This window comes from Auxenochlorella protothecoides (assembly GCF_000733215.1).
Source record: "Auxenochlorella protothecoides strain 0710 unplaced genomic scaffold scaffold42, whole genome shotgun sequence".
In the NCBI taxonomy this organism is placed as follows: domain Eukaryota; kingdom Viridiplantae; phylum Chlorophyta; class Trebouxiophyceae; order Chlorellales; family Chlorellaceae; genus Auxenochlorella; species Auxenochlorella protothecoides.
This window is the reverse complement of record NW_011934163.1, coordinates 43,720-65,840: the sequence shown is the minus strand read 5'-3', so window position 1 is coordinate 65,840 and position 22,121 is coordinate 43,720. Positions and strand designations below refer to the sequence as shown.

Genomic DNA, 22,121 nt, shown 5'->3' with positions numbered 1-22,121 from the left:
AGGAAGGGGATCGCGGCTCCCTAGGCGCCGCTGTGGCTGACAGGCGTGGTGACCCAGGCGCCGTCCCGGAAGCGCGTCACAAACTGCTCCGGCACCGCCGCCTCAGCGGGCCCCTCCGCCTCCTTGCCGCCGTCCTCGTCGCCCGCCAGCACGATGATGTTCACGCCGCTGCTCTTCGCCGTGGTCACATCCGTGTCCAGCGACGAGCGCGGCAGGTAGAGCTGGAGTGGGGGGGAGAGGGGGGGGAATGCGGTGTGGTAAGCTGGGGCTGGGGTGCTGACGCCGCCGATCTCCGTCCAAGCCGCAGTTTGAAAACCCTGCACCACGATCCTGATCCTCATTGGTACCTCCCCTCTCCGTGAACGCACCCCCCCCTATTCTTGCCCGCGCCCCCCTTTCTTCACCTGCACGCCGTCGCAGGCGTCGATGGCCAGCGTGGGCACCCCGCCCGTGCACTGGACGTCGACGGACGAGGAGTTGACGAGCTCCACGGACGCCACCACCCGGTCGAAGAGCAGGCCCACTCGCGAGCACTTGTCCAGGGAGATGGCGTTCACCTTGCCCTTGACCTGGGTGATATTGGGAAGGGGGATGGGAGGCTCAAGTCTGCAGAGGGATAGGGTAGTACCACAGGCCAGGCTTCATGCGAGGGCGACGGTGCTCGTGTTCAGTCTCAAGCGTCGCAGGGGCACTGCCGGCATTGGCCACGCCACACCCTGTCAGCTTGGCCCCCTTCCCCCCAAACATACACACCTGTATTGTGGAGTTCCGGCAGCCGTACACGTACACGGTGTGCTTGGGCTCGGTGTCTGCCACCACCAGGTCTGGCACCCCGACCTGGTGCTCCACGGCCCACTTCTGCCCCTGCACCAGCTCGAAGCGTGGGGGCTGGGCCGCGGGGGTGGGCGCCGCGCGCTGCGGCGCCGCGACGGCGCCAGCTTGGGGCTTGGCGGGTGCCGCGATCCCGGCGCCCTCCTGGGCCGGGCGGTTCTTGGTCTTCATGTCGGCGGTCACCTTGCGCAGCCCGGCGGTGACGGCCGTGCCGCGGTTGAGGTCGGCGAAGAGGGCAGCCACGCCGGTGGGGCCGGAGGCCTTCCTCGATTCCTCATCAGCGGGACCTCCCCTGGGCTTGGTCAGGTGGCCAGGAGGAGGGGGCGGGGGAGCACGCGGGACCTGGCCGGCGCGCTTGGCAGGCTGCGCGGCGCCTGGCTGGGAGGTGGTGGCCGCGGCGGGCGGCGCAGAGGGAGGCTGCGCCGCGGGGGCCCGCGTGGAGGAGGGCGCCCCACTGTCGCCCTGCAGGAAGCATGCGGCGGACAGGCCGCCCTCCTTCCAGGCAGGTCCCCTGGGGTACTCGGCCGCACAAAAGTCCTGACATGATGGGGGAGTGGCGCGAATGCGTTTCGGCTGGAAGATGTGGTGATTGTCAGCTAGTGTGTGGGGGCCCACGAGCCGACACAAACTCTGAAAACAAATGACGATGAACCCCTTCCACATTCTCACTGCACATTCTGTTGTGCTCCACAGCAAGAGTCGCGCAAGGCATCCAGACCCACCTGCATGGCCTTCAGCACGGCTTTGAGTGCAGCTACCCACTCCCCGTGCGTGGCATCCTTGGGCCTCCAGTCCTTGAGGACCTGGGCGAACACGGGAGGAGGAGGCCTTGGATTACACGCATTGGCGGCGCAGCCGCTCCAGCCTATTTCTTACGACATGGGGGAAGCCAGAGCAGGCCATCAGCTCAACCCCAAAACAGCTCACCTTGTTTGCATAGAATTCGGCAGCCTGCAAGGCATCCGACACATGGTCTGGGGGGCTGCGCATGCCTGTGCTCGTGGTAAGGCAGGGCATCCATTACACCTTCAACGCCATGCCGGTTATAGAGCAGGCAATTGCAGCCACTTCTCCCCCTCTTACCCTCCTCCTCACCGCAGTTGGGGCCAGAGTATGCGACCCAGGACAGCGCCTGGGCGGCCTCCCCCACCACCTTGAAGTGATTGAGGTATGGGGAGCGGGATCCCGATCCCAGCTTCCCTGCGGCTTCCAGCTGGGTTGCTACCGGTGCAAGGAGCTGCTGCAGCTCCTCGGGGCCACTGGGAGCACGGCACACCTGGAATGCAGGGAGAACTTTCCTGACGCTCTGGACACCAGCTGCCATTGTACGCGAAGCCAGGAGAACCTGAGCTTGGAAGAGAATGGCAAAGGATGCGGGCTGGGATGATCTGAAACGGTATTGGTCATGTCTCTATCCGGTGGGCAGGGGGCTGTGACAGCTGGGAGGAGTCCAACCACAATCCCTTGCAAACAAAGGCCACCCACCTCTCCCCCGATACGTTCCGCCACATCAAGGAAGGCGGTTGTTGCGCTGATCACTTGAGAAAAGGAGTCTTGATCCTGATACTTTGAGGTCGGCGGGGTGATAGGAGCGGATTTCGATCCTCCTTGTGGCACTGAGACAGTGGCTGGGACGGCGTGTGCTGTGGATGCACCAGACTGTCGCAAGCGTCCCTGTGGGAGGGAAATAAATATTATGAGGACATGCTCGATGGATGAAATCCAGATCGAAGGAGGACGATCCTTACATCTGTGGCCTCTAGACGCGTTGCCACTGCCTCAAGTCTCGCGATCACCGCCTCCATGTTTACAAGAGAGCCCTCCCAGGAAGATCAGGTAAAATTCATTAGGTATACGGTAAGGAATCAGCCAATCAGGAAGTAAGATCAGGGGATTACGACACCCAGAAGGACACCAATATATCGTTCCGGGCTGTCGATCGCGAGTTCCCGGTTCCCAGTTCTCGCGCCCCACGATCTCAGAGAATGCTGCATGAACGAGTAGGAAGGCGAGTGAAGACAGTTCATCAACCACCGAGATGTTTCTGTACTTCATGTGTGCTATTGCATGGGTGGTGGCTCCGGATTAGGCCTCGGGGCCTTCTCATAGACCCGCTGCGACCGCTTGGGCAGCTCGTTGCCGATGGGAGGACATGGTACGGAGGACATGGGTGACACTCCATGTTTGAAAAATACCGCTGGCTTGTCTATCACACCCAGATTCTCTTTTCCCCGCCTGTGCTGTTGTAGGCGGACTCAACATCCTGCCTCAGAAGAGGTGGAACGTTTATGGCAGGGAGAACCGCCTCAAGGTCGCCGAGGATGAAGCCAAGCATGCTGCAGAGCAAGAGGAGGCTACTACCCGACACCAGGCTGCAGAAGCAGGCTACCGGCATCGCATGCTCCTGGCTCGGGCGCGGCAACGGCAAGGGGTGCGTGAGATGGGAAAGCGTGGCGGCTGGAGGTGGGATGCAGCTGCACACCTGTCTCTGCTGAGAAGGGCAGCTCGTCATACGACAATACATCAGGTGCAACACTGCCAACCATGCAGATGCCGCTGGTGGAGCCAGACGATGGGGCGCAGGATGCTTTGGGACCAGGTGCTGGCGAGGCAAGTGGTAGTGGACCACTAGCCGGAGGGGACACCGGGTCGCCAAGTACAGGACCCTCCAATCGTGAACGACTTCAGGGCGGTCCGGCGACAGAGGACAGGGCAACTGCACTCCCTTGTCCTGCACTCGTGCCATCAGCTGCTATAGCACCCCCTGAGCGCTTCAATCTCTTTGCCCTGGAGGAGCAGATGTCCCAGGCCAAGCACCCAGAAGTAGAGGTGCGTGAGGCAGAGGTCAAGCCTGGGGCATCAGGACTGAGCCTAGATTTGGTCTGATTGCCAGGGCCTCATCTCCACACCCTTCTGCAGGCTGAGAAGCGTAAAATGGTGGCAAACAGGGGCGACCAGAAGACCCAGACGTCGGATGCCAAGTTTGATGAGCGCTTCAAATTTGCCCATGGTCTGACCGGCTCCAGCTCCCAGCCATGGTGAGGCGTGGCGGGGGCTTGGGTGGCATGCTGTACCACGGCCGTGCATGGTCAAGGATAGACTGTTCATGGGGCCCAGCGCTCACCGTCCGTGCCCTTGCCTTCCCAGGTACACCAAGGGAGGTGCAGAGCCTCCCCGCGGGGGCGTACCATCTGCCGATCTCCAGACCTGGCAGGCGACTGCGCTGCAGGCTCTGGGGAGGAGTCATGAGGAGCTCATTGCAGAGGATCACAGCGCGGAGCCGAGATCTAGGGGAGGGGAAGGGAGCGAGTTCCCTCGGCCTCAGTCCCTCAGGCGCTCGGGTAAAAGGAGGAAAAAGGAGCCCAAGGCCGGCAAGAAACACCGCAGGCGTGATGAGGATCGGGGGGACGGGGAGGCTGCGTATGCGGCGGCGCAGGCGGACCTCCTGGTGGCACTGCGCGCGGAGCGGCTGGAGCGGGAGGCCGCTGAGTCAGCGCGGCAGCGGCAGGTCCTGGCCGCGCAGCAGGCCCCGGGGCCTGGCCGCGGCTACCACAACACCTATGGCTACGGCCGGAAGTGAGGCTGCGTGCGCTTGGGCGGCTGTACAGCGTCGTGATTATGGTGAAGAGAGGTGGCCAAGGGAGATGGAATGAGGGGCGGGGCTCATCTCTGGCAGGGGATCAACAGGGCGTCCAGATTCGTCAGGGTCATGCATGGCAGGGCCCTCACCAAAAAGACACGGCCCCACCACGAATCGGCCATGCGCTCTTCGTCAGGCCGCCGCCGTCGGGCGGGTGCCGTGCACCATCAGCCGGTCCAGGGTGGGGACCCCCCGAATCGCCAGCCCGTGTTCGTTGGCAAGGTGCAGGACGCAGATGAAGCAGAGGTGGACGGAGATGTCGGCCGCCGGGCCCGCTGCAGACTCCTGCGGCACCTCGCTCAGCAGGGCCTGGAGCTGGGCAGGGCGGTCCGGCGAGGCGCCGTGGCCGGCTGCCAGCTGGCGCTGCAGACCGCCCCACATGAGCTCCTTCAGGGCACGGACGTCCACCTGGGCAGGGGAGGGAGGGCGGCAGGGCGAGAGGGTCGGGGTGGGGTCAGAAAGGGCAGGGAGAATGAGGGGCATGCTGGGAAGGGCAATGGGGCTGGGAGCTGAGACAGAGAGACACTCGGGACACAGACTCCGAGGAGCTGGAGGGCGGACGACTGTGAGGTGTGAAGCCCTTGCATCGTCGCTACCTCCGATATCAAATCAAGCACTGCTGGAGGGAGCTTGGTCCACCCAGGAGCCCCGTCTCACGTGCTTGGCGGCTCGTGCATACTGGATGTCCACCTTCTCCACCTGTCGGGCGGCCTGCACCAGCTCCAGCGTCGCCCCGTCAGCGTCGGCTGTTCCAGTGGGAAGGAAGGCTGGGAGCTGAGAGGAGCAACTTGCACGTTGCAGCGCAAGGCAGTGTTCATGGCCTGTGCTGGCCCCGGGCAGCCTGTTTCATAGCAAGTCAGCAAGGCCTGTCTATTACTCTCCACCCCCCCTCTTCGAGCACTCACCGCCTGCCGGCTCCCAGCCGCCAAAGTCGCCAGGCCCGTCGTCGTCGTCGTCGTCCTCGGCGCCACCCTGCCCGAGGTCGGCCCACTCCTGGAGCCCCTGCTCCTCCTCGCCACCCTGGCCCAGCCCCGCACCCAGGCCGGAGAGCAGGAGGGTGCGGGGTTGGAGCGCGTAGTGGAACATCATCTCGGCCTGCGTCAGAGGAACATGTGATGCATCGGTCACCATCGAGAGTGGGGACTGTGACGTTTCAGTGTTCTCCAGGCGGGCGAGTGCCTTCAGCACCCTGCGGCTGGGCACCTCCCCTTTCCGCTTGCTGTTTCTTTCCCGTGAGTGTTCTTTCAATCGCCGTGCCGACTGCCCCACCTTGCAGTGATAGTCTTCAGGAAGCAGCAGGCGCTGGGCATCCGCCTTCTTGGCCGATCTCCGCGCCGGCACCTTCTTCTCGGCCGTCAGCATGGCAAAGGTGGGGGCCGGGCCGGCCGCCATCAGGCTCACAAAGTCCAGGGGTTCGCTCCTCCTGGACCAGGTTTTGTGGGTGAAAGGGGGACCATGCCATGGCTGGGGTGTCGTGGCGACACGTCCTGGGCCGGGTGAAACCTTCCTCCCGCCCAGCCACTCCCCCTTGGCATCCCCAGACCAACTCATCGCGCTCGAGCTCACCCCGAGGCGGCCCTCCGCTCCTTCCGCGGCCCCCGGTCCACCTCCCCGCCCCCGCCCGCCGCGCTTTCCGCAGCAGCCCCGGCGCCAGGCCGGAACCTCCAGTGCGTTGCCCCCGCCCACCCCTTGCTCGTCCCGCTGGGCAGGCCGGAGGGCACGGGTCCGCCCTCGGCCCCGGGACCGCCGCCGTGCAGTAGCCAGTGCAGCGCCTCGGGGGCGAGGCCCTCTCCCCCGGTGTGACCGGGCTCGGGGTCGACGTGCACCGCCCCAGCCTCGCTGGCTGCGCTGTCGGAATCGTAGCCGCCCCCGTCCCCACCGTGATCACCGTCTGACCAAGGATGGGATCAGGAGGGAGAGGACGTTTTGGAACACAACAAGACTCGGAGATGTAAGGCCGGAACACTACAGTGCGCCACTCATCCCGGCCATGAAGACAACAAAACGCCCCTTCCCCTTCTCCTCGTCCGGGACGCACCATCGTGCCCGTCGTAAACTCCCTGCGTGTCGGCGTCGTCGTGATAGGCCATGGCGTCGTCAGTGGCCCCTGCGCAGGACGCCGCGGATGCGGCCGGCTGGGGACCCTGGGCGTCGCCCGAGGCTTCGGGCCGGAGCGCGCTCGCCACCAGGGCTTCTGCCTCCGCGGCGGCCTGGGGGGCCGGCGCCGCCGGCTCCCCCGCCAGCTCCTGGATCCGAGCCAGGCTGGGGCAGAGGGGCGCGGCCAGCAAGCTGGGGCCAAGCCGGGCCAGCTCGTCCCGCCAGGCTGCCAGGGCCGGCTCTAGCCCAGACAGGTCGAGCTGCGGGCCCCAGGCGTGGGAGTTCCGTCGAGAGCCACTGGCTAGAAGGAGGGCAGGGCAATGTGCAGGTCGGACCCGCCTGACTCTCCCCCAGAAAGAAACACACCTGCTGTGGCGGCCCTGGGTCAAGGGGCGCCAGCGCCTGCTCCGGGACCTCGCTGGAGTCGAACATGACCTCACACCCACGGAACACCCCAAAGGTGTTCAGCAGGAGGCCTGGGGTGTGGTATGGTTGGGGAAGGGGATCAAGGCGGTGCGGACACCAGGTACAGGCGGACAAGGGGGAAGCAGGGGTAAGCCACCGCACCCATCCAAGTCACGATGCCCATGGACCTGCCCCCACGCTCTGCACCTTGGGCGCCGCCCTCGTCAAACTGTGCAGACGTTTGTTGGAACAGGGGGTCTACATCGAAAGCCAGGTCGAACTGCTTGAGATTCAGAGCGTCCGGGCTGGACTCCAGGGTGGCATTCTGATCCAGAGCCAAGACCTTGCGTCGTCGGCTCATCGCGCCCTCGCCCACACCGTCCTCTCCCTGGGCGCCATCTGCAGGGTGTTTGGGGTCAGTCTGGAATAGATACGCAGTTCCTGAAGCCATCGCAAAGGGCTTGGGGGGCTGAGATTGTCTGCGGCGGAGCAGCCATGCCAAACTTCGACCCTTCCCAGCATCAGACCTTCGAGGGCCTCCTCGGGCGCAGCAGCTCGCCCAAGGCCTCCCAAGATCTTGAAGGTCTCCGTGTGCACCGAGTCCACGCGGGTGCCGTAGATCTTGACTCCGGCATCCAGGGTGACACTGGCGCGCTGGAAGTTTGTGCTGTCTGGCTCTGCCTTGATCAGGTCATCCAGGTGCTCGATGAGAGGGAGGCCCCAGGTGTTCTTGGCCGTGATTTTGTTCTCGGAGGCCAGTTTCAAGCACTGACCGAGCATATTTCTGAGGTCTCCAGCGCTCAGGGCCTCGGCCCCGGAGGGAGCCCCGCCCGTCTCGGGCTCCATCCCGGATGTGGGTCGTCGCAGCTGCGCGGAACGACTTGCGGATATGATGCTAGGTACACACCATGCACTGCCGCGGAGCATAGGCCGGCATTCGCGGCCACGCCCGCAGCTGTTGCTGTCGATTCGTTTTGAAGCCCGTGCCCGCGCCCGGACCCGGCACAGCCAGGTGGCGGGAAGTGGTCTTTGATCTTATCAAGAACTGGAGGAGCGCTCCCAGTCTAGTGGCGTACCGTCCTTCTTACCACATACGAACCTCTTGAAATAGCTCCCACAATTTGACCGGCATCAGGAGGTCGGTTTTAAGGATTTTCCTTTACCTCGGTAGCGCACCTGCACTCGAGCACCTGGCGCGATGCAGGGGCTCCTAGGAACCTCCTTCTTCGGGACCACGTGCCCCCGCCGGCCCGCCGTGTCCATGTACCAGAAGGCTTCGTTGCGTGTGACTCCCTTTGTGCCGATCCCCATGACCATCGAGGCGGCACACAAGAAGGGAGCTGGCTCCACGAAGAACGGCAGGGACTCCGTGTCCAAGCGGCGTGGCGTCAAGGTGTACGGCGGGCAGGCCATCGGGGCGGGGGCCATCATCATTCGCCAGCTCGGAACCAAGGTGTGGGCAGGTCTGCGTTCTGGGGCTCTGTGATGGGAGGAAAGGGGGGGTTGAGCCGCAGAACCCCTGTGCTGTGGATTGGTGGATTGGTGGCGCCACAGGGCCTCATTACCTGTTTCCTTCCCCCCAATGGGTCACGTGAGTCCGTGGCACCCTGCATTGCATGCGCGCGGCACCTTGCTCACCGGCCACTGCCCCATGCCCACACAGGTGCACCCCGGGAAGAATGTGGGCCTGGGCAAGGACTACACGCTCTACTCCCTCATCGACGGCGTCGTGGTGTTCGACCGCAACGCGCGCCGCAAGCTGGTCAGCGTGGTCCCCAGCTCCGATTACGTCATCCCAGAGGGCCAGCGCGTGCAACCAGACAGCAGGCGGGGGCGGCGGAGGGCCGCGGCAGCGGCGGCGGCAGGCATGCTGGCCTCCCCCGAGGCCTCCTCTCCCACTTATTGAGGAGCATCACTTCTTTTGCCTGGGGCTCTGGACAATCGTCACTGTGTATAACAAGTCTCCGTGCTGGGTCAGGGAAGGGAATAGTGCACCTGCAGGGCGCGCATGGCAAGAGGGGAGGGGAAGAGGGGTCCCCCACCAAAAGGGGTTGGAGTGGACAACAGTGGACCTCGCCCGGCCGGGCATTGAGGCCGCTTATGGCGGCAAAAACAGTGGTGGGCTGTCAAGCTGAACGGGAGATTGAGAAGGAAGGGGTGCGATGAGAATGGACTGGAGTCGTTCTGACCCTGTGGCCGGAACATGGGTGGGGCAGGGGCCCAGAGTGAATTCTTTACCGCATCCGGCAGAGCCCGGACGCAGGGCAGAAAGGACGCTGTGAGCCCCGGCATCATGCTGTCTCAGTGGCAAGCCTCAGCTCGCAGCGCCTTGCGGTGCCCAGCGAGCGCTGGGGACGCCCAGTCGTCTGTGTTCAGAGGGTGTGGTATCTGCTCAGGGCTCACCCGAGCTCAATCGGGCCGATGCCCCATCAAATCAGCTGACCGGCGACAGCCCCCCCGGCCCGCAGCCGCCCGTGGTCTCGCGCCAGTGCATGAGGATGCGGGTGGCGCGGTAGTGCACGCAGGCCGCAACCACCACCGCGATGTGGAAGATCTGGTGGCTGTGCCCGACCATGTCAAACGCGCCAGGCCACCAACGCTCAGGGACTCGGGCCGCGTACAGCGCGGCGCCGGCCTGTGCAAGGTTGGTGAGTGGTGGGGGGTTCAGAGGGGTTTGGGGGAGGTTTGGGTGCGCTGCGCTGTGAATCTGGGACCCGGGCACCCCGCTGCAGAGCTTTTGGACAGACGGTGCCCCCTGGGGAAGAGGACATCCCAACACCCTATGCTCATGCACACCGGCACCCCGCGCAACATAACCCGGCCTGCATTCCAAGATATCAAGGGAGCAACCCCCCTCTCTCAACCCTCCCAGCAGACACCCACCCAGACCACCCTACCAGGTAGATGACGCCCATGACGACGTCCAGGGTGATGGCGGCCTGCACCTCTTTCACACCCGCGTTGAGCAGCGAGGCGTGGAGCAGGGGCACCACTCCCCACAGCCCCAGCGCGGCAAAGGTGGCGGCACGCACGCGGTGATAGCTGGGTCGCTGGAAGAAGGGGAGCAGCGTGACGGCCAGCGCGGCCAGGCCCAGGCCCGTGGAGGCCGCGAGGTAGGCGGCGCGCGTGGCCGGCGCGCACATGAAGCCGTAGTAGACGGGCGGGTAGAAGGAGGTGACGGTGAGCACGGCGATGCCGGCGTAGTCCAGGCGCCAGATGCGGGTGGAGACGTGGGCCGCGCAGCAGCCGAAGAGGTGGCAGAGGGAGGAGGTGGCCAGGCACACCACCGCGCCGGCCATGAAAACGTAGACGGGCCAGCGCCGTGCGGGCCACTGCGTGTCCAGCACCGCCGCCAGGGCGCGCTGGACCGCCTCGTCGGCGTCGGCCAGGGCGCGCGGGCCCAGGCCCACCAGGCGCTGCTCCATGCTGGCCAGCTCCTCCATGCCGCTGCGGGAGAAGCGCCTGTGGGGTGGTACCGTTGCCAGGGCGGGGTGAACAAGGAATGAACTGGAACTGCGCGGGCATGGGACATGGGTGCAGGGCGGCAGGGGCAGGCGGGCCTCCGGCACGGGGTTCATGGGTGGGGAGCGGCACTCTTCCACTCTCTCCCAGGGATGCATCTACTCGATGCCTGCACTCCCAGTCGCTGGGTGGGCCCCAGCTGAAAAAGGAGGCAAGGAAGCTCGCCCCATGGTTACCCCAAACACCTCACCCAGGAACACCATGAACCCAGCGCTCACCGGATGAGGCGCCCAAAGCCAGACAGCTCCTTGACCCCGCGCTTTCCATACCGGCGCAGTGTCTCCTGGAACTCCACCAGGTCGTGCAGGTTGTGCAGGCCAAAGGAGCCCAACCGCTCCTCGATGGACCCCAGACCGGAGGAGCCGACCTTGAGCACCTTGGCCTCCCACGACTCCACCGTCTCCAGCAGCTCGTACAGGTTGGTCTTGCCATATGCGTACAGCCGCTGCTCGAGCTTGGACAGGGCGCTGCTGCCCAGGGCCAGGGGCTCGGGGGCGACCCTGACCGTGGCGCAGATCAGGCAGACGAAGATGACCACGCCTGGACAAGGGGGTGGAAAGTGGGTGCAAAGGCAAGGGTCGAGCTTGATTTTAGAGTAGGGTGGTGACAGTGCGCAGACCATATCTTCGTAGGCTGTTTTCATGAGCCGCATTCCAATCGACTCCTCCCACACCCTGCGCCAACACCCCTTCCGCGCGCACCGATGAGGTGTGTCCATATGTTTCCCGTCTCGTTGTGCAGGGAGAAGAGGCTCAGCAGACTCCGCTTCCAGGAATAATTGGCCCGGTAGTAGCGACGGATGTATTGGTTGTCCTTCTGGTGCGGAGGGAGGTTGTCAAACACAAACGTCTCGGGCGCGAGCCAGCCCCGAGCCTGCCGTCGACGGCGCGGTGCGTTCAGCGCAGCTCGGCTCGGAACCGAGAAGGTACCGGAGTCCATTACAGCCACGCTGGCGACGCCCATGGTCCTCGCCCGGGACCTCCCGAAAGCTAGGGCTCTCCGAAGGGTTCACCAAAAGCAAAGGGATACTTGGGGGTTGTCTGTACAATACAAACAATATAAAAGTTCACTCGAGTTCGTGATATCATCAAGCCAGCCCCGCCCGACCGCTTTGCTCATTCTTTGTAAGAATCCTGGGATATTTTTCGGGCTCGATGCTCGTGCTGTGCCTGCTGGCCCGGTACTCGCGCATAGCCCGGGGTGCCAGGAGTGCTATGGAGAGCCATCCTGATGGCGAGCTCGCTCACAAGTAGTATGCATGTTTAGATTCCTGTTACTATCCGTCCCTGATGCAGAGGGCGTAAGTTTCCCCCGACTGTGTCTTGGCGGAACGGCTGCATGGCGGAGACGGGGGACCTCAATGCCGACCTCAGGGCGTTTGCGGCCGAGCTGGGGCTAGGGGCCGGTGGTGGCGATGGTGCCTTCTCTGACTTTGATCCCAAAAAGTCGAAAAAGCGCATAGGCAGGGCAGTCAAGCCGAAGACACCCACCAAGGAGGAGGCCGGCACAGGGGCCAAGGCAACAGCGAAGGCGCGTGAGGTCCCTGCTGTTGCCAGTAAGGCCACGCCCGGGAGTAAGCCTGCTTTCAGCCCCGCGGATAAGCGGCAAGCGGCTGGCAAGTCCAACACTGGCGCTCCCAGGCTTCCCACACCTGCCCCGGGCCGCAATCAGCAACAGCAGCAGCAGCAGCATAACGGTGGGCGGTGGGGTGCGTAAGATGCTCTGAGCTTGGGCCTTGGCCCAGGATACTTGGGTATCGTGTATATGACAAGAAGTCCAATCCTCCCCTCCGCTGACATTGTCGCACACCTCATCCCTACCCACTCTGCCCACCTTCCTCTCCCATTCCTGCTCCAGGCACGGCAGCCGCCCCGGCCCGCAGCGTCCTCCCCCGCGACGAGCCCTCGCTGTGGTGGGAGGCGGCCGCCCTCCACACCGCCCGCCTGGCTGCGGCGGAGGGCGAGGCCGACCCAGCCCTCATCCCCGAGCGCAAGGCGGCGGCCGAGGCGCTGCTGGTGGCGGAGGAGGGCGCGGCGACGGCTGCGCTGGGCCGGCGCCAGGGCACCGACGCGCAGTGGCTGCAGCAGGTGCGGCGCGCGGGCACGACATCCGACCGCGTGGCCGCGGCCTCGGTCATGGTGCAGGACCAGGCGCTGTCGGAGCTGGCGGCGCTGGACACGCTGCTGGGCATGGCGGCCAAGCGCGGCGGCGCGCGCGCGGTGGTGGGCGCCACGCTGGACGCGCTGGCCGAGCTCTTCGCCACCGTGCTGCTGCCGGACCGGCGCCTGCGCTTCTTCGAGCAGCAGTCCCTGGGCGCGCTGACACCGGGAGTGAGGGCTGACGATCTGGCGCTGCTCTACCTCCACTTCGAGGACTGCGTGAAGAAGCGCTATGCGCGCTTCGTGGACATCCTGGAGGAGGGGTCCAAGGACAACCTGGAGTTTGTCAAGGACAAGTCCGTGAAGGCCATGTACGACCTGCTCAGGTGTGTGGAAGGGAGGAAGGGGGGTGAGGAAGGAAGGGGGGGGGGGGCAATGGGGGGATAGGAGAGGAGGAGAGGTGGAAGACTGGATGAGCGCCTGGGGCGCCGAAAGGATGGCTTTCCCTAGAGTGTCGATGAGGGTCGTGGGGGGGGCAGGAGCATAGCATGGGGGCTCATATGCAGGAGCTGGGGGGAATGTGACGCGTGCTGGCAAATGGTGGTTTGTGAGGCTGCATCCCTGCCGATGTGCCACACAATGCTCTTGAGGTACTTTGTCTGCTGCTGTGCCTCCTGGAGACCAGCTGCCCCAGAAGTGTCCTGCTCAGCCTTACAGACCCCCACCACAGATTATAGATGGCTCAATCCCAAACCCCCTTCTCCTGAATGACATCCCTCTGCAGCAAGAAACCGGAGCAGGAGCAGCGTCTGCTCTCCGCCCTGGTCAACAAGCTGGGCGATCCCGATCGGAAGCTGGCCTCCAAGGTCGGCTTCCTCCTGTCCCGCCTGCTGACGGAACACCCCATGATGAAGGTAGTGGTGGTCCGGGAGGTGGAGCGATTCATGTTCCGCCCAGGCCTCCAGGACAGGTGCGGCGGCGCGGTGAAGGGAGGGGTCCGACTTTGTCTTTATGGTGGCAAGAAAGGGCTTGGGGTGGTTACTGCTGTGGGCTGCACATATGCCCAGGACTCCCTGCAGGATCCTGGATGGGTCACCACTCACATGGCATGGCTGCTGAAGCGCCCCCTTCCCTCTCACCATGCAGGGCCCGATACTATGCCGTTGTCTACCTGAATCAAATGGTGCTGAGTCACAGCAGTACCCAAGGTAGTCCACGCCTGATTTTTGAGGGAGGAGTGGCCTGACAGGAGCCCCAATGTGCTGTGACCAGGCACTGTATCAAACTGGCACTCCAACTACCGCCAGCCATACCACTTCGTTCCTCCCGTTTCTCGATATGAACAGGCGGCCCAGCCCTGGCCCGGCGCCTGATAGATGTGTACTTCACCCTCTTTTCCATGATTCTAGACGGCAAAATTGGTACTGCTGCGACAGTGAGTTCCACCTGATTGCTCCTTTTTGTGGCAGAGATGCTGATATCTGTGCATGGTGAAGGAGAGGGCTTTGAAATCGCTTGGCCACTGCGAAATAGCACAAACCACCCCCCCCTCTGCCTCTGTCATGCTGACACGAATCCCTCCTTCCATGCCCTCATCCCTCAGCTCCATAAGGAGAGCGCTGCAGTGCAGCACGGCAAGCATGGCGGCAAGCATGGCGGCAAGCACGGCGCCAAGCACCAGAAGAGGAAGGGGGGAAAGCACGGCAAGGGCAAGTCCTCCCACTCCCACCCTCCCAAGAGCAAGGCCGGGAAGGGGGAGGGAAAGGAAGGCGGCGCACCCGATGCGCTGACTGGGCAGACCGGGGAGCTAGACGCGCGCATGCTGTCGGCCCTGCTGACGGGCGTGCGCCGTGCTTTCCCCTTTGTCCCGGCCGAGGAGGTGGAGCCCCTCATCCAGCAGCATGCAGGTGCGAGTTGCCATTGGTGTGCATTTATTGGGGAGGGAAGGAGGAAGTGGGGATGGCAGGCGGTGTAAGGGCTGTGCAGCCGTTGCTGCGTGCAGGTTTGAGGACTAGGAGCCTACACACACTTCCCGAGCCCCATCACCATACCCATCACCCAACCCCCCGGCAGACGCGCTGTTCCGGCTCATCCACACGCGCTCCTTTGGGGTGGCCACGCAGGCCTTGCTGCTCCTCTTCCAGCTCATGTCCAGCAGGAATGCGCTTTCAGACCGCTTCTACAGGTGAGCGGGATGCAGGAGCGGTTCCTGTGTTATGCAGGGAAAGCCATGGCCAGCCAGGCATTCTGCCTGGGTGTGCACATTGTGCCAGGGTTCTACAGGACCGTCATCATCAGTGCAACGGCCTGCTTTCCGTGACATCAGCCCTGCGCCCTGCCTACTCTTGGTCGCTTGCAGGGGCCTGTACTCTGTGCTGTCCAGCTCGGAGCTCACAAAGTCCAGCAAGGCGCCAATGTTCCTCAGCCTCCTGCTCAAGGTGTGTGGTCTCGGGTTGGAGGCTGGGGTGAGCTGGCTCGCCTGGAAGGAGGGGTCTCCACCCCACCCCGTCCCGCCACACGATGTCCAGGATAGTTCTCTTGAAACGTCCCCCTCCATCTGTCCATACCTCCTGCCCCCCCACGGCCGTGCAAGCGGACGTCAGCCACAAGCGCACCTGTGCCTTTGCCAAGCGCCTGCTGCAGGTTGCCCTGGAGTCTCCTGCGAACTTTGCCTGCGGATGTCTCATCCTGGTATCAGAGGTTCTCAAGGTGAGCGACCAGAGGGTCGGGAACCCGCAAGCCCTGAGCTTGTATGCTTACGTGCGGACTGGCAAACAGAGCAGAGGGGCCTCATCTGGTGCATTGGCTCGGAGGATGTTGCTGAGACTACTACGAGGCAGAAGGCTGAGGCTTTTCTTTGCCCTCGAGCACCGACTCCCGCCCACAAGCACCGTGCCGCAGCATTGCTCATCACCTTGCCAAACCCCATCATGCAGAGTCGGCCGGGGCTGTGGAGCGCAGTGCTTCAAGCGGAGGAGAGCGGCGACAATCTGGAGCAGTTCAAGGACGCCGATGAGGGCGGCGAGGCTGGGTTCCAGCCCACCAGGCCGCACACCGTCAGGAAAGAGGATTCCGGTGCGGCCCCACGCTGGCCAGATAAAGAGGGCGGATACGACGCCCAGAAGCGGTGAGCAGGCTGAGACGGGGGGGGTGGGGTTTGGGGGTTGGGGGACCCCTGGCGGGTACTGTGGTGTCAATGACACGGGTCTGGGGTGCGCTCACTGTTGGCAATAGGGCAGCTGCATGCCAGAGCAACAGCCGCATCAAGCAGCTCTGCGCCCCTCTGCGCCCGCCATCCGGCGGCGTGCCCAGGACTACAGCACCCCCCAAGCGCATGCGCCACTGCCCTCCTCGCAACCCCCTGCATGGCACCCTCACTGTCAATCTTTGCTCCATTCCCCCTTTCCCCAAGCTAATCCCTCAAATCCCACACCTCCTTCCAGTGACCCGCTGTACGCTGGCGCGGACGCGTCCTGCCTCTGGGAGCTGGACTGCCTGGCATCCCACGTACACCCCTCGGTGGCGGCCATGGCCCGCGCGCTGCTGGCGGGCACGTCGGTGGTCTACGACGGCGACCCGCTCCGCGACCTCACCCCCGCAGCCTTCCTGGACAAGTTCATCGCGCGGCGGCCCAAGGCCGGCGGCCGCGCGCGCGGCGGGTCGGCCATGCAGCCCTTGCCCGGGGTCGCGGAGACGGGGGCGCCCGACTTTGGGCAACTGTCCGAGGCGGACGTGGCCCCGGAAGACGTCTTCTTCCTCAAGTACTACAGCCTGGCGGGGGTAGCGCGGCGGCGCGCGGCGGCCGCGGCCAGGAAGGCGCGGGCGGCGGGCGCGGGGGAGGAGGAGGAGGAGCTGCTGTCCGACGCCGACTCGGAGGATGCCGATGCCTACCTGGAGGGCGAGGAGGAGGGGGGCGAGGAGGGCATCGGGGCCGACCCCGACCGCGCCGCGGGGTACGACTACTCCCAGCTGGCGGACGCCATGGCAGACTCAGGGGGCGAGGATGACAGCGACAGTGAAAGCGATGCCGGCGGTCTGGAGGAGAGCGACGGTGGAGAGGAGTCTGCAGACGGAGAGGAGGAGGTTGTTGGAGGTGATGACGAGGGCGAGTCTGGTGGGGACGACAAAGAGGAGGCGGACGGCTCGGAGCTGGAGGGCGCAGAGTTCTCCGACATGTCGTCTGGTGATGAGGATGGCGACAGCGACGACGACCTGGCCAGCCTGCCTGACTCGGGTGTGCAGCCGGAGCAAGGACTCCGGGGTTTGGAGATCATGAGTTGGATGAGAATTTGTGGTGGGGGGGCCTGGAGTGCGATGGATCTCCTAGCAGGACTCTGAGTCAGCGCAGCTGCCCTCCAACCCGCCAGTGCTTTGACAGATGGCCACCATCACCCCAACTCTACCCGCTGTTGATGACAAGTGCTTGAATCTGAAGTCAACACGCTCCCCTGCTCCTATCAACAAGCAGGCGAGGACTCGTCATCGGGGGACGAGGATGCAGCTGACGCCGAGGTGGCAGCCCTTCTCGGCTCCAAGGCTGTGCGTAGGGGTGCCAAGTCCACAGTCTCAGGTCCAGAAGACGTCAACCCCTTTGAGCTGGCAGAACCGAGCAGCAGCAGCAGCAGCAGCGCCGACAATGAGGAGGACGATGAGGATCACGAGGACGAGGAGGTCGAGGCCCTGCCAGCACGGGGTGGCAAGCGCCGCTCGAAGGACCTGAGCTCAGACTTTGCGCCCTTGGAAGAGTACGCCCACCTGCTCAACGGGCAGGCAGAGAGGGATGAACCAGCCTCGGCGCAGGCAACTCCCAGGGGGGACAAGCAAAGCAAGCGAAGAAGGAAGTGAGGTGTGGGATGTGCCTGACTTGGAGATACGGTTTCTGTAAGGCAGCCCAGGCACTTGACGGGATATTCTTGACGAGTTACAGTGTACAGAGACTGAGGTTTAAAAGGGCGAGAGCGCTGTGGTTAGAAGGTGCACTGCTGACCTGGTTGAGGGTTATCTCGAAAGATATTGTGTGATGGTAACACTTCGTTGAAGAAGCCTGATATCCAGGAGCCTGGTGTATAATCGGGGCTCACACTACTACAGCGACTGCTGTGCTCTTGTGGCATGCAAATGGCTGACTAAGCCGTTCCCCCAATCTATTTACTCGGCACCTCACAGCTGCTGCTGTGCCCAGATGGCAGCGCAAGCACGGATCTGGCTCACACTAGGACCTTACGTGTGTACATGGGATGCTTCAGTCATCCACAGGAGACCCAAAAATTCAAGTGCGAGAACAGTTTCATCTCACGGTGCACAAAATTCACCCTCACTAACATCTGTGCCACAGTGTGGCCAGGGACGCAGGAAAACTCGGCCAAAAAAATACCACCACAGCTGCCCTGAAAACGAGCTGGTCATGGGGATGCAAGCACCTGCCGAGACCATGACAGGGCCATCTGACGGACCAGGCTCGGCAGCTCCCGGGCAGTGCTTTGCAGGGCCTGAGGAATGTCCAGCTGAGGCTGCACCAGCCGCAGCAGCTCTTGCACCTATAGGGCGAGGATGGGCTGGGTTTGGAGGGTTAGGAGACTTGTGTACAGGTTCTGGGCCGCAGTGTAAAATAAACAGAAGGTGGAATGCTCTTACGGCTCAAAGGCCTTGTGCAGATGACCTGCGCGCAAAAATGGAGTGCAACTCTCCACCTCGACCCCATGGCATGTCGCACCTCCTTGACATGCAGCCGGTCGTCCTCTGTGAGTGCCAGGATCATCTGGGCGCGGAGCTTGGGGTCCAGCAAAACCACCTGAGAAGGAGAGCGGCGCAGGGTTTCAGATTGCAAAATGGTGCAAGCCTATGGGAGCCCAGCACAATTCAACAGACCCCGCCAGTCTAGACCGCCCCACAAGGCTTACCCTGAGGCCATCCGAGACGGTGGTGGTGAGGTCAGCTGCCACAGCTCCCGTCCCGCTCTGCGCCAGGGTCACCAGGTTCTGCAGCCTGTCCCACCTGAACTTCCCGCCCTGGAAGAGCACCTGCATGAGTGCGGGTGGTGATGACAGCTCAGGCGGCAGACCCTAGGTCACCCCTGGGTATTCTAATAACTTACTTCAAATTTCCAATTATGTAGAAACGGCAGGAAGGGACCCAGCATATATTTCCGCCCCATGTCCCGACTGCAAGGGCTACTGGTACAATCAGGGCATGCAGCAATGGCTCAAAATGTGTCCCAACCCCCTCCAAACCTGGATGAGGCGAGATCTGAGGGAGGGGTCAGGGTCGGTGAGTAGGCGGCGGGCAATGTAAGGGTATGCCACCGCCAGGAACTGGAAGTTGGGGTCGATGCTCAGGCAGACGCCCTCCTGGGTCAGCAGGGACCTGTGTATATAGGTGGGAGGGTGTGAAGTTGGCCCTGAGCCTTTCCTGAGCGCCCACACATCCTCAGCAACACTGCCCAGCCCCTGCGGCACCCACCTGATGACGAGGGCATAGCGCTCAGGCACTCGGATGGGGTACTGGTACACCAGCTCGTTGAACTTGGTCGTCACAGTGCGGAAATTGAAGTCGGCCATGGACTTGCCCATGGAGTCTGCCCAGATCCGCTCCAAGGCCGGGACAATGGGGCTCACATCCGTGTCTGCAATGTGAGGAAGATGATTGCGTTGGAGTGATTCGGTGTCTCAAGACCAGCTCCTGATCCTGAGCGCCTCCAAAGCATCTGCACCCTCACGCCACGCCAGTCCACCACCCTGATCATCCAATGGTGGGTAGAGGTCCACAACAGGCGCGCAGCTCCCAAGTCCAGCACTCACTCTCGGCAAGAAACCCCAGCTTGATGAAGTCCTCCGCCATGCCCGAATAATCCTGGTTCACGGCATGAACCACGGCGTCAATCAGCACCTCCTTGTTGCGTTGACTGTCAGAGAAGGGGAGAACGGGAGTGGGGGTTGTGGGTCTCGCCTCGGGAAAATGATAGTCAACTGCACTAGTTTTTGGCACGTGCACTCCTGCCATCAACCTGCACGACCTAAATATGGGCCACGTATGAGAAAATCGCGGTCCAGCATCCTTCATCTCCAGCCCGGTCACACACCTGAGCTCCGCGACGTTGCCGAAATCCACGTAGGCGATGCGGCCATCATGCAGCGCAAAGATGTTGCCCGGGTGCGGGTCGCCGTGGAACAGACCAAACTCCAGCAGCTGGCGCATGCCGGAGATGACCCCTATCCTGATGAACCTCTGCATGTGGGAAGGGGCATAGAGGGACCAATCATCGATGGAGCTATGCAGCAGACGTAGAGAGGAGCCAGGCTGGGAGCCTGGGCAAAGCAGTCTGGACCCCCATTAGCCAGGCAATGCACTAGGTTGATTCCTTGATGGACATAAACACAGAAATAATAAACCCTCGCGTGCTCCCACCTCCACCCCCACCCAGACTCACCTCCAGGTCGATGCCGGATGCCTGCAGGGCTAGGACGTCCGAGCACCGCACGCCCTCGATCCACTCCATGACCAGCACCTGGCGACTGGACAGGTCCTTCCTCACCCAGGGGATCTTCACCAGCGGGTCGCCTTGGAAGTTGCGGTAAAAGTCCTGAGTGTGTGTTGGGGTTTGGATTCTGAGGTAGGGACTTCTCAGCTGGGTACGCAGGGACGAAGAGCTGCCACCGCCCTCAAGTGCGCCGGCCAGCACACGCCATCCACGCTATGAAAGAGCCCCGCCCTTTATCCCCCTGCCCCACCTCGATGTTCCGCGCCTCCTGCACGTAATCCAGCTCCTCCAGCAGTTTCTCAGCAAACTCATCCACGATGAGCTCCGCGTTGCAGCCCAGGCGCTGCAGCGACCAGCGCGTCAGCAAGCCGCCGATGATGCGGAAGAAGAAAAGGTCGCGTAGGACTGTGGGCTCCACCCCGGGCCTCTGGACCTGTATGGGAGCGTTGTGTGTTACTGGATGAAGGCACAAGGTCCCAGAGGCAGGGGCCCAGAGGCCCCTCACCACTTGTCGCACGGTGACGAGCACGAAAACCTGCTCCCAAAAACCAACTCCCCGCACCTTGATGGCCACCTCCTCCCCCGTCTCCCGCAGCACGGCCTTGTACACCTGGCCCAGGGAGGCCGCGGCAATGGGGTCCTCGGAGATGAAGGAGAACACCATGCCCATGGGGCGGCCCAGCGCCTCCTCGATCATGCGCATGGCCTGCGGTTCGTTGGAGGATGGGGAGAGTGGGCTCCGTGTACCCACAGTTGGCTCAGTCCAGTCTCTAAGAATACCTCGGCTGGCACGGCACAACAAGCAGAGAGAAGCCTACCGGCATGCCACTTGTATCACCCTCCCCTCCTTGTCACCCCCTGCTCTGCCACACACATGCCCATGCAGTCAAGGCACTTGCCCTCCGGCATCACAGTCCCTTCCTGCCCCCCCCACCTGGTCGTTTGGAAAGGGCGGCACGGCATCCTGCAGCAGGCACAACTCATTCATGTAATCCTGGCGCACAATGTCCGGGCGGTTGGCCAGCACCTGCCCCGCCTTGACAAAGGTGGGGCCCAGGCGGGTGAGCAGGCGGCGCAGCTGCACCGCGCGCAGCGACACCACGCTGTCACCGTCGGTGAGGCCCCGGGCCCGATCCCAGGCCAAGCGCGCGGCGAAGCCGGTCAGTTGCAGCACCACCGTCGCGACGCGGCCCGCGGTGGCCAGCGTGGCGCCCCGCGTGCCAAAGGCCGCCTGGCGCACAGCCTCGGGGGAGTAGGTCTGGTTGATGCGGCACGTCCCCGTCTCCTCCTGCAGCTGCAGGTAGGCGGCGCGCATGTCCGGCATGAGCCCGGGCCAGGTCCAGGTGATGTGCCTGCGCAGGAAGGGGGTGGAGGTTGCTAGGTGACAGGTGGTTCACGGGAGGAGCAGGAAAAGAGGGTGCAGCATGGGGGAAGCCGATGTCATCATCAGGAGGAAGGAAGACCTCTCAGATACATGCTACAACAGCAGGCCCTGCCAAAACACGGGCCGCTCGTCCCGTGAACCCCCGGCATGCATCCCTCCAGCGGCGCACTTGCTGGTTTGTGTGCTCATGGGCTGGGCAGCGGGTTTGGGGGGCAGGGCTGCAGGCGGTTTCGTAGAGGTGCTGGATGCATACTGTGCATGTGGGGTGAGCAGGGAAACACGGGACCCGGCTCTTGCCCAGCCAACGGCTGCATGCCCGTATGCGGAGGAGCATGGGAGCCCTCCGCATGAAGCCTTGGGCATTGTCATGGCTCCCATTACGGGTGAATCAGCCAGATATGTGGGCGTGCATGTTGTCAATCGCAAGCACTCTGCCTTGATGCTAACTCGCGTGGGGTTGTGTGAGCACGCACTGTTCACCATGAGGGTGAACGTGCACACGACCGTGCGTGTGTCGTGTGGTCGAGCCGCGGTACCCCACCGCTGTTGTGGTACCCTCCTCAGCAAACAGTCCCCCCCCCCAGGAAGTGGACGGCGCCAATCGCTCTGCACCTAAACCCAGGCCGATCTCACTTAAAAAATGGTCGTATTCCGTTACACATAGAT

General features: G+C 63.4%; 10 protein-coding genes across 10 annotated transcripts; 5 read left to right on the top strand and 5 right to left on the bottom strand.

Moving 5' to 3' along the window:
- Nucleotides 1-20: 20 nt before the first annotated feature.
- On the bottom strand, nt 21-2,155 carry F751_3903 (Adenylyl cyclase-associated protein 1; the record flags this gene model as incomplete). The annotated part of the gene is made up of 7 exons (XM_011398259.1): nt 21-221; nt 405-569; nt 754-873; nt 1,015-1,368; nt 1,554-1,634; nt 1,759-1,823; nt 1,927-2,155. 7 exons carry the CDS (start codon nt 2,153-2,155, stop codon nt 21-23), a joined length of 1,215 nt encoding a protein of 404 aa, XP_011396561.1.
- Nucleotides 2,156-3,164: 1,009 nt separating this feature from the next.
- F751_3902 (hypothetical protein) lies at nt 3,165-4,411 on the top strand (the record flags this gene model as incomplete). Its single annotated transcript, XM_011398258.1, has 4 exons — nt 3,165-3,294; nt 3,581-3,660; nt 3,751-3,869; nt 4,219-4,411. 4 exons carry the CDS (start codon nt 3,165-3,167, stop codon nt 4,409-4,411), a joined length of 522 nt encoding a protein of 173 aa, XP_011396560.1.
- Nucleotides 4,412-4,603: 192 nt separating this feature from the next.
- On the bottom strand, nt 4,604-7,753 carry F751_3901 (Condensin complex subunit 2; the record flags this gene model as incomplete). The annotated part of the gene is made up of 9 exons (XM_011398257.1): nt 4,604-4,879; nt 5,129-5,217; nt 5,377-5,566; nt 5,741-5,894; nt 6,158-6,362; nt 6,510-6,665; nt 6,913-7,044; nt 7,181-7,372; nt 7,501-7,753. The coding sequence occupies 9 exons, from the start codon at nt 7,751-7,753 to the stop codon at nt 4,604-4,606; spliced, it is 1,647 nt and encodes a 548-aa protein (XP_011396559.1).
- Nucleotides 7,754-8,171: 418 nt separating this feature from the next.
- On the top strand, nt 8,172-9,139 carry F751_3900 (50S ribosomal protein L27; the record flags this gene model as incomplete). Its single annotated transcript, XM_011398256.1, has 3 exons — nt 8,172-8,426; nt 8,637-8,783; nt 9,041-9,139. The coding sequence occupies 3 exons, from the start codon at nt 8,172-8,174 to the stop codon at nt 9,137-9,139; spliced, it is 501 nt and encodes a 166-aa protein (XP_011396558.1).
- On the bottom strand, nt 8,948-9,268 carry F751_3899 (hypothetical protein; the record flags this gene model as incomplete). The annotated part of the gene is made up of 1 exon (XM_011398255.1): nt 8,948-9,268. The coding sequence occupies one exon, from the start codon at nt 9,266-9,268 to the stop codon at nt 8,948-8,950; it is 321 nt and encodes a 106-aa protein (XP_011396557.1).
- Nucleotides 9,269-9,407: 139 nt separating this feature from the next.
- On the bottom strand, nt 9,408-11,458 carry F751_3897 (ADIPOR-like receptor; the record flags this gene model as incomplete). The annotated part of the gene is made up of 4 exons (XM_011398253.1): nt 9,408-9,608; nt 9,871-10,435; nt 10,714-11,035; nt 11,197-11,458. 4 exons carry the CDS (start codon nt 11,456-11,458, stop codon nt 9,408-9,410), a joined length of 1,350 nt encoding a protein of 449 aa, XP_011396555.1.
- On the top strand, nt 9,517-9,678 carry F751_3898 (hypothetical protein; the record flags this gene model as incomplete). Its single annotated transcript, XM_011398254.1, has 1 exon — nt 9,517-9,678. The coding sequence occupies one exon, from the start codon at nt 9,517-9,519 to the stop codon at nt 9,676-9,678; it is 162 nt and encodes a 53-aa protein (XP_011396556.1).
- A 1,172-nt stretch (nt 11,459-12,630) lies between the features above and the next one.
- F751_3896 (Uncharacterized protein C4F10.09c) lies at nt 12,631-17,439 on the top strand (the record flags this gene model as incomplete). Its single annotated transcript, XM_011398252.1, has 11 exons — nt 12,631-12,980; nt 13,379-13,564; nt 13,741-13,802; nt 13,941-14,029; nt 14,198-14,501; nt 14,668-14,779; nt 14,954-15,046; nt 15,123-15,303; nt 15,531-15,721; nt 16,038-16,828; nt 17,063-17,439. 11 exons carry the CDS (start codon nt 12,631-12,633, stop codon nt 17,437-17,439), a joined length of 2,736 nt encoding a protein of 911 aa, XP_011396554.1.
- Nucleotides 17,440-17,996: 557 nt separating this feature from the next.
- Nucleotides 17,997-21,644, bottom strand: F751_3895 (putative aarF domain-containing protein kinase, chloroplastic; the record flags this gene model as incomplete). The annotated part of the gene is made up of 12 exons (XM_011398251.1): nt 17,997-18,131; nt 18,308-18,385; nt 18,495-18,614; nt 18,825-18,957; nt 19,054-19,216; nt 19,392-19,495; nt 19,673-19,818; nt 20,021-20,173; nt 20,322-20,504; nt 20,634-20,777; nt 21,006-21,423; nt 21,625-21,644. 12 exons carry the CDS (start codon nt 21,642-21,644, stop codon nt 17,997-17,999), a joined length of 1,797 nt encoding a protein of 598 aa, XP_011396553.1.
- F751_3894 (hypothetical protein) lies at nt 21,496-22,071 on the top strand (the record flags this gene model as incomplete). Its single annotated transcript, XM_011398250.1, has 1 exon — nt 21,496-22,071. The coding sequence occupies one exon, from the start codon at nt 21,496-21,498 to the stop codon at nt 22,069-22,071; it is 576 nt and encodes a 191-aa protein (XP_011396552.1).
- Nucleotides 22,072-22,121: the final 50 nt, after the last annotated feature.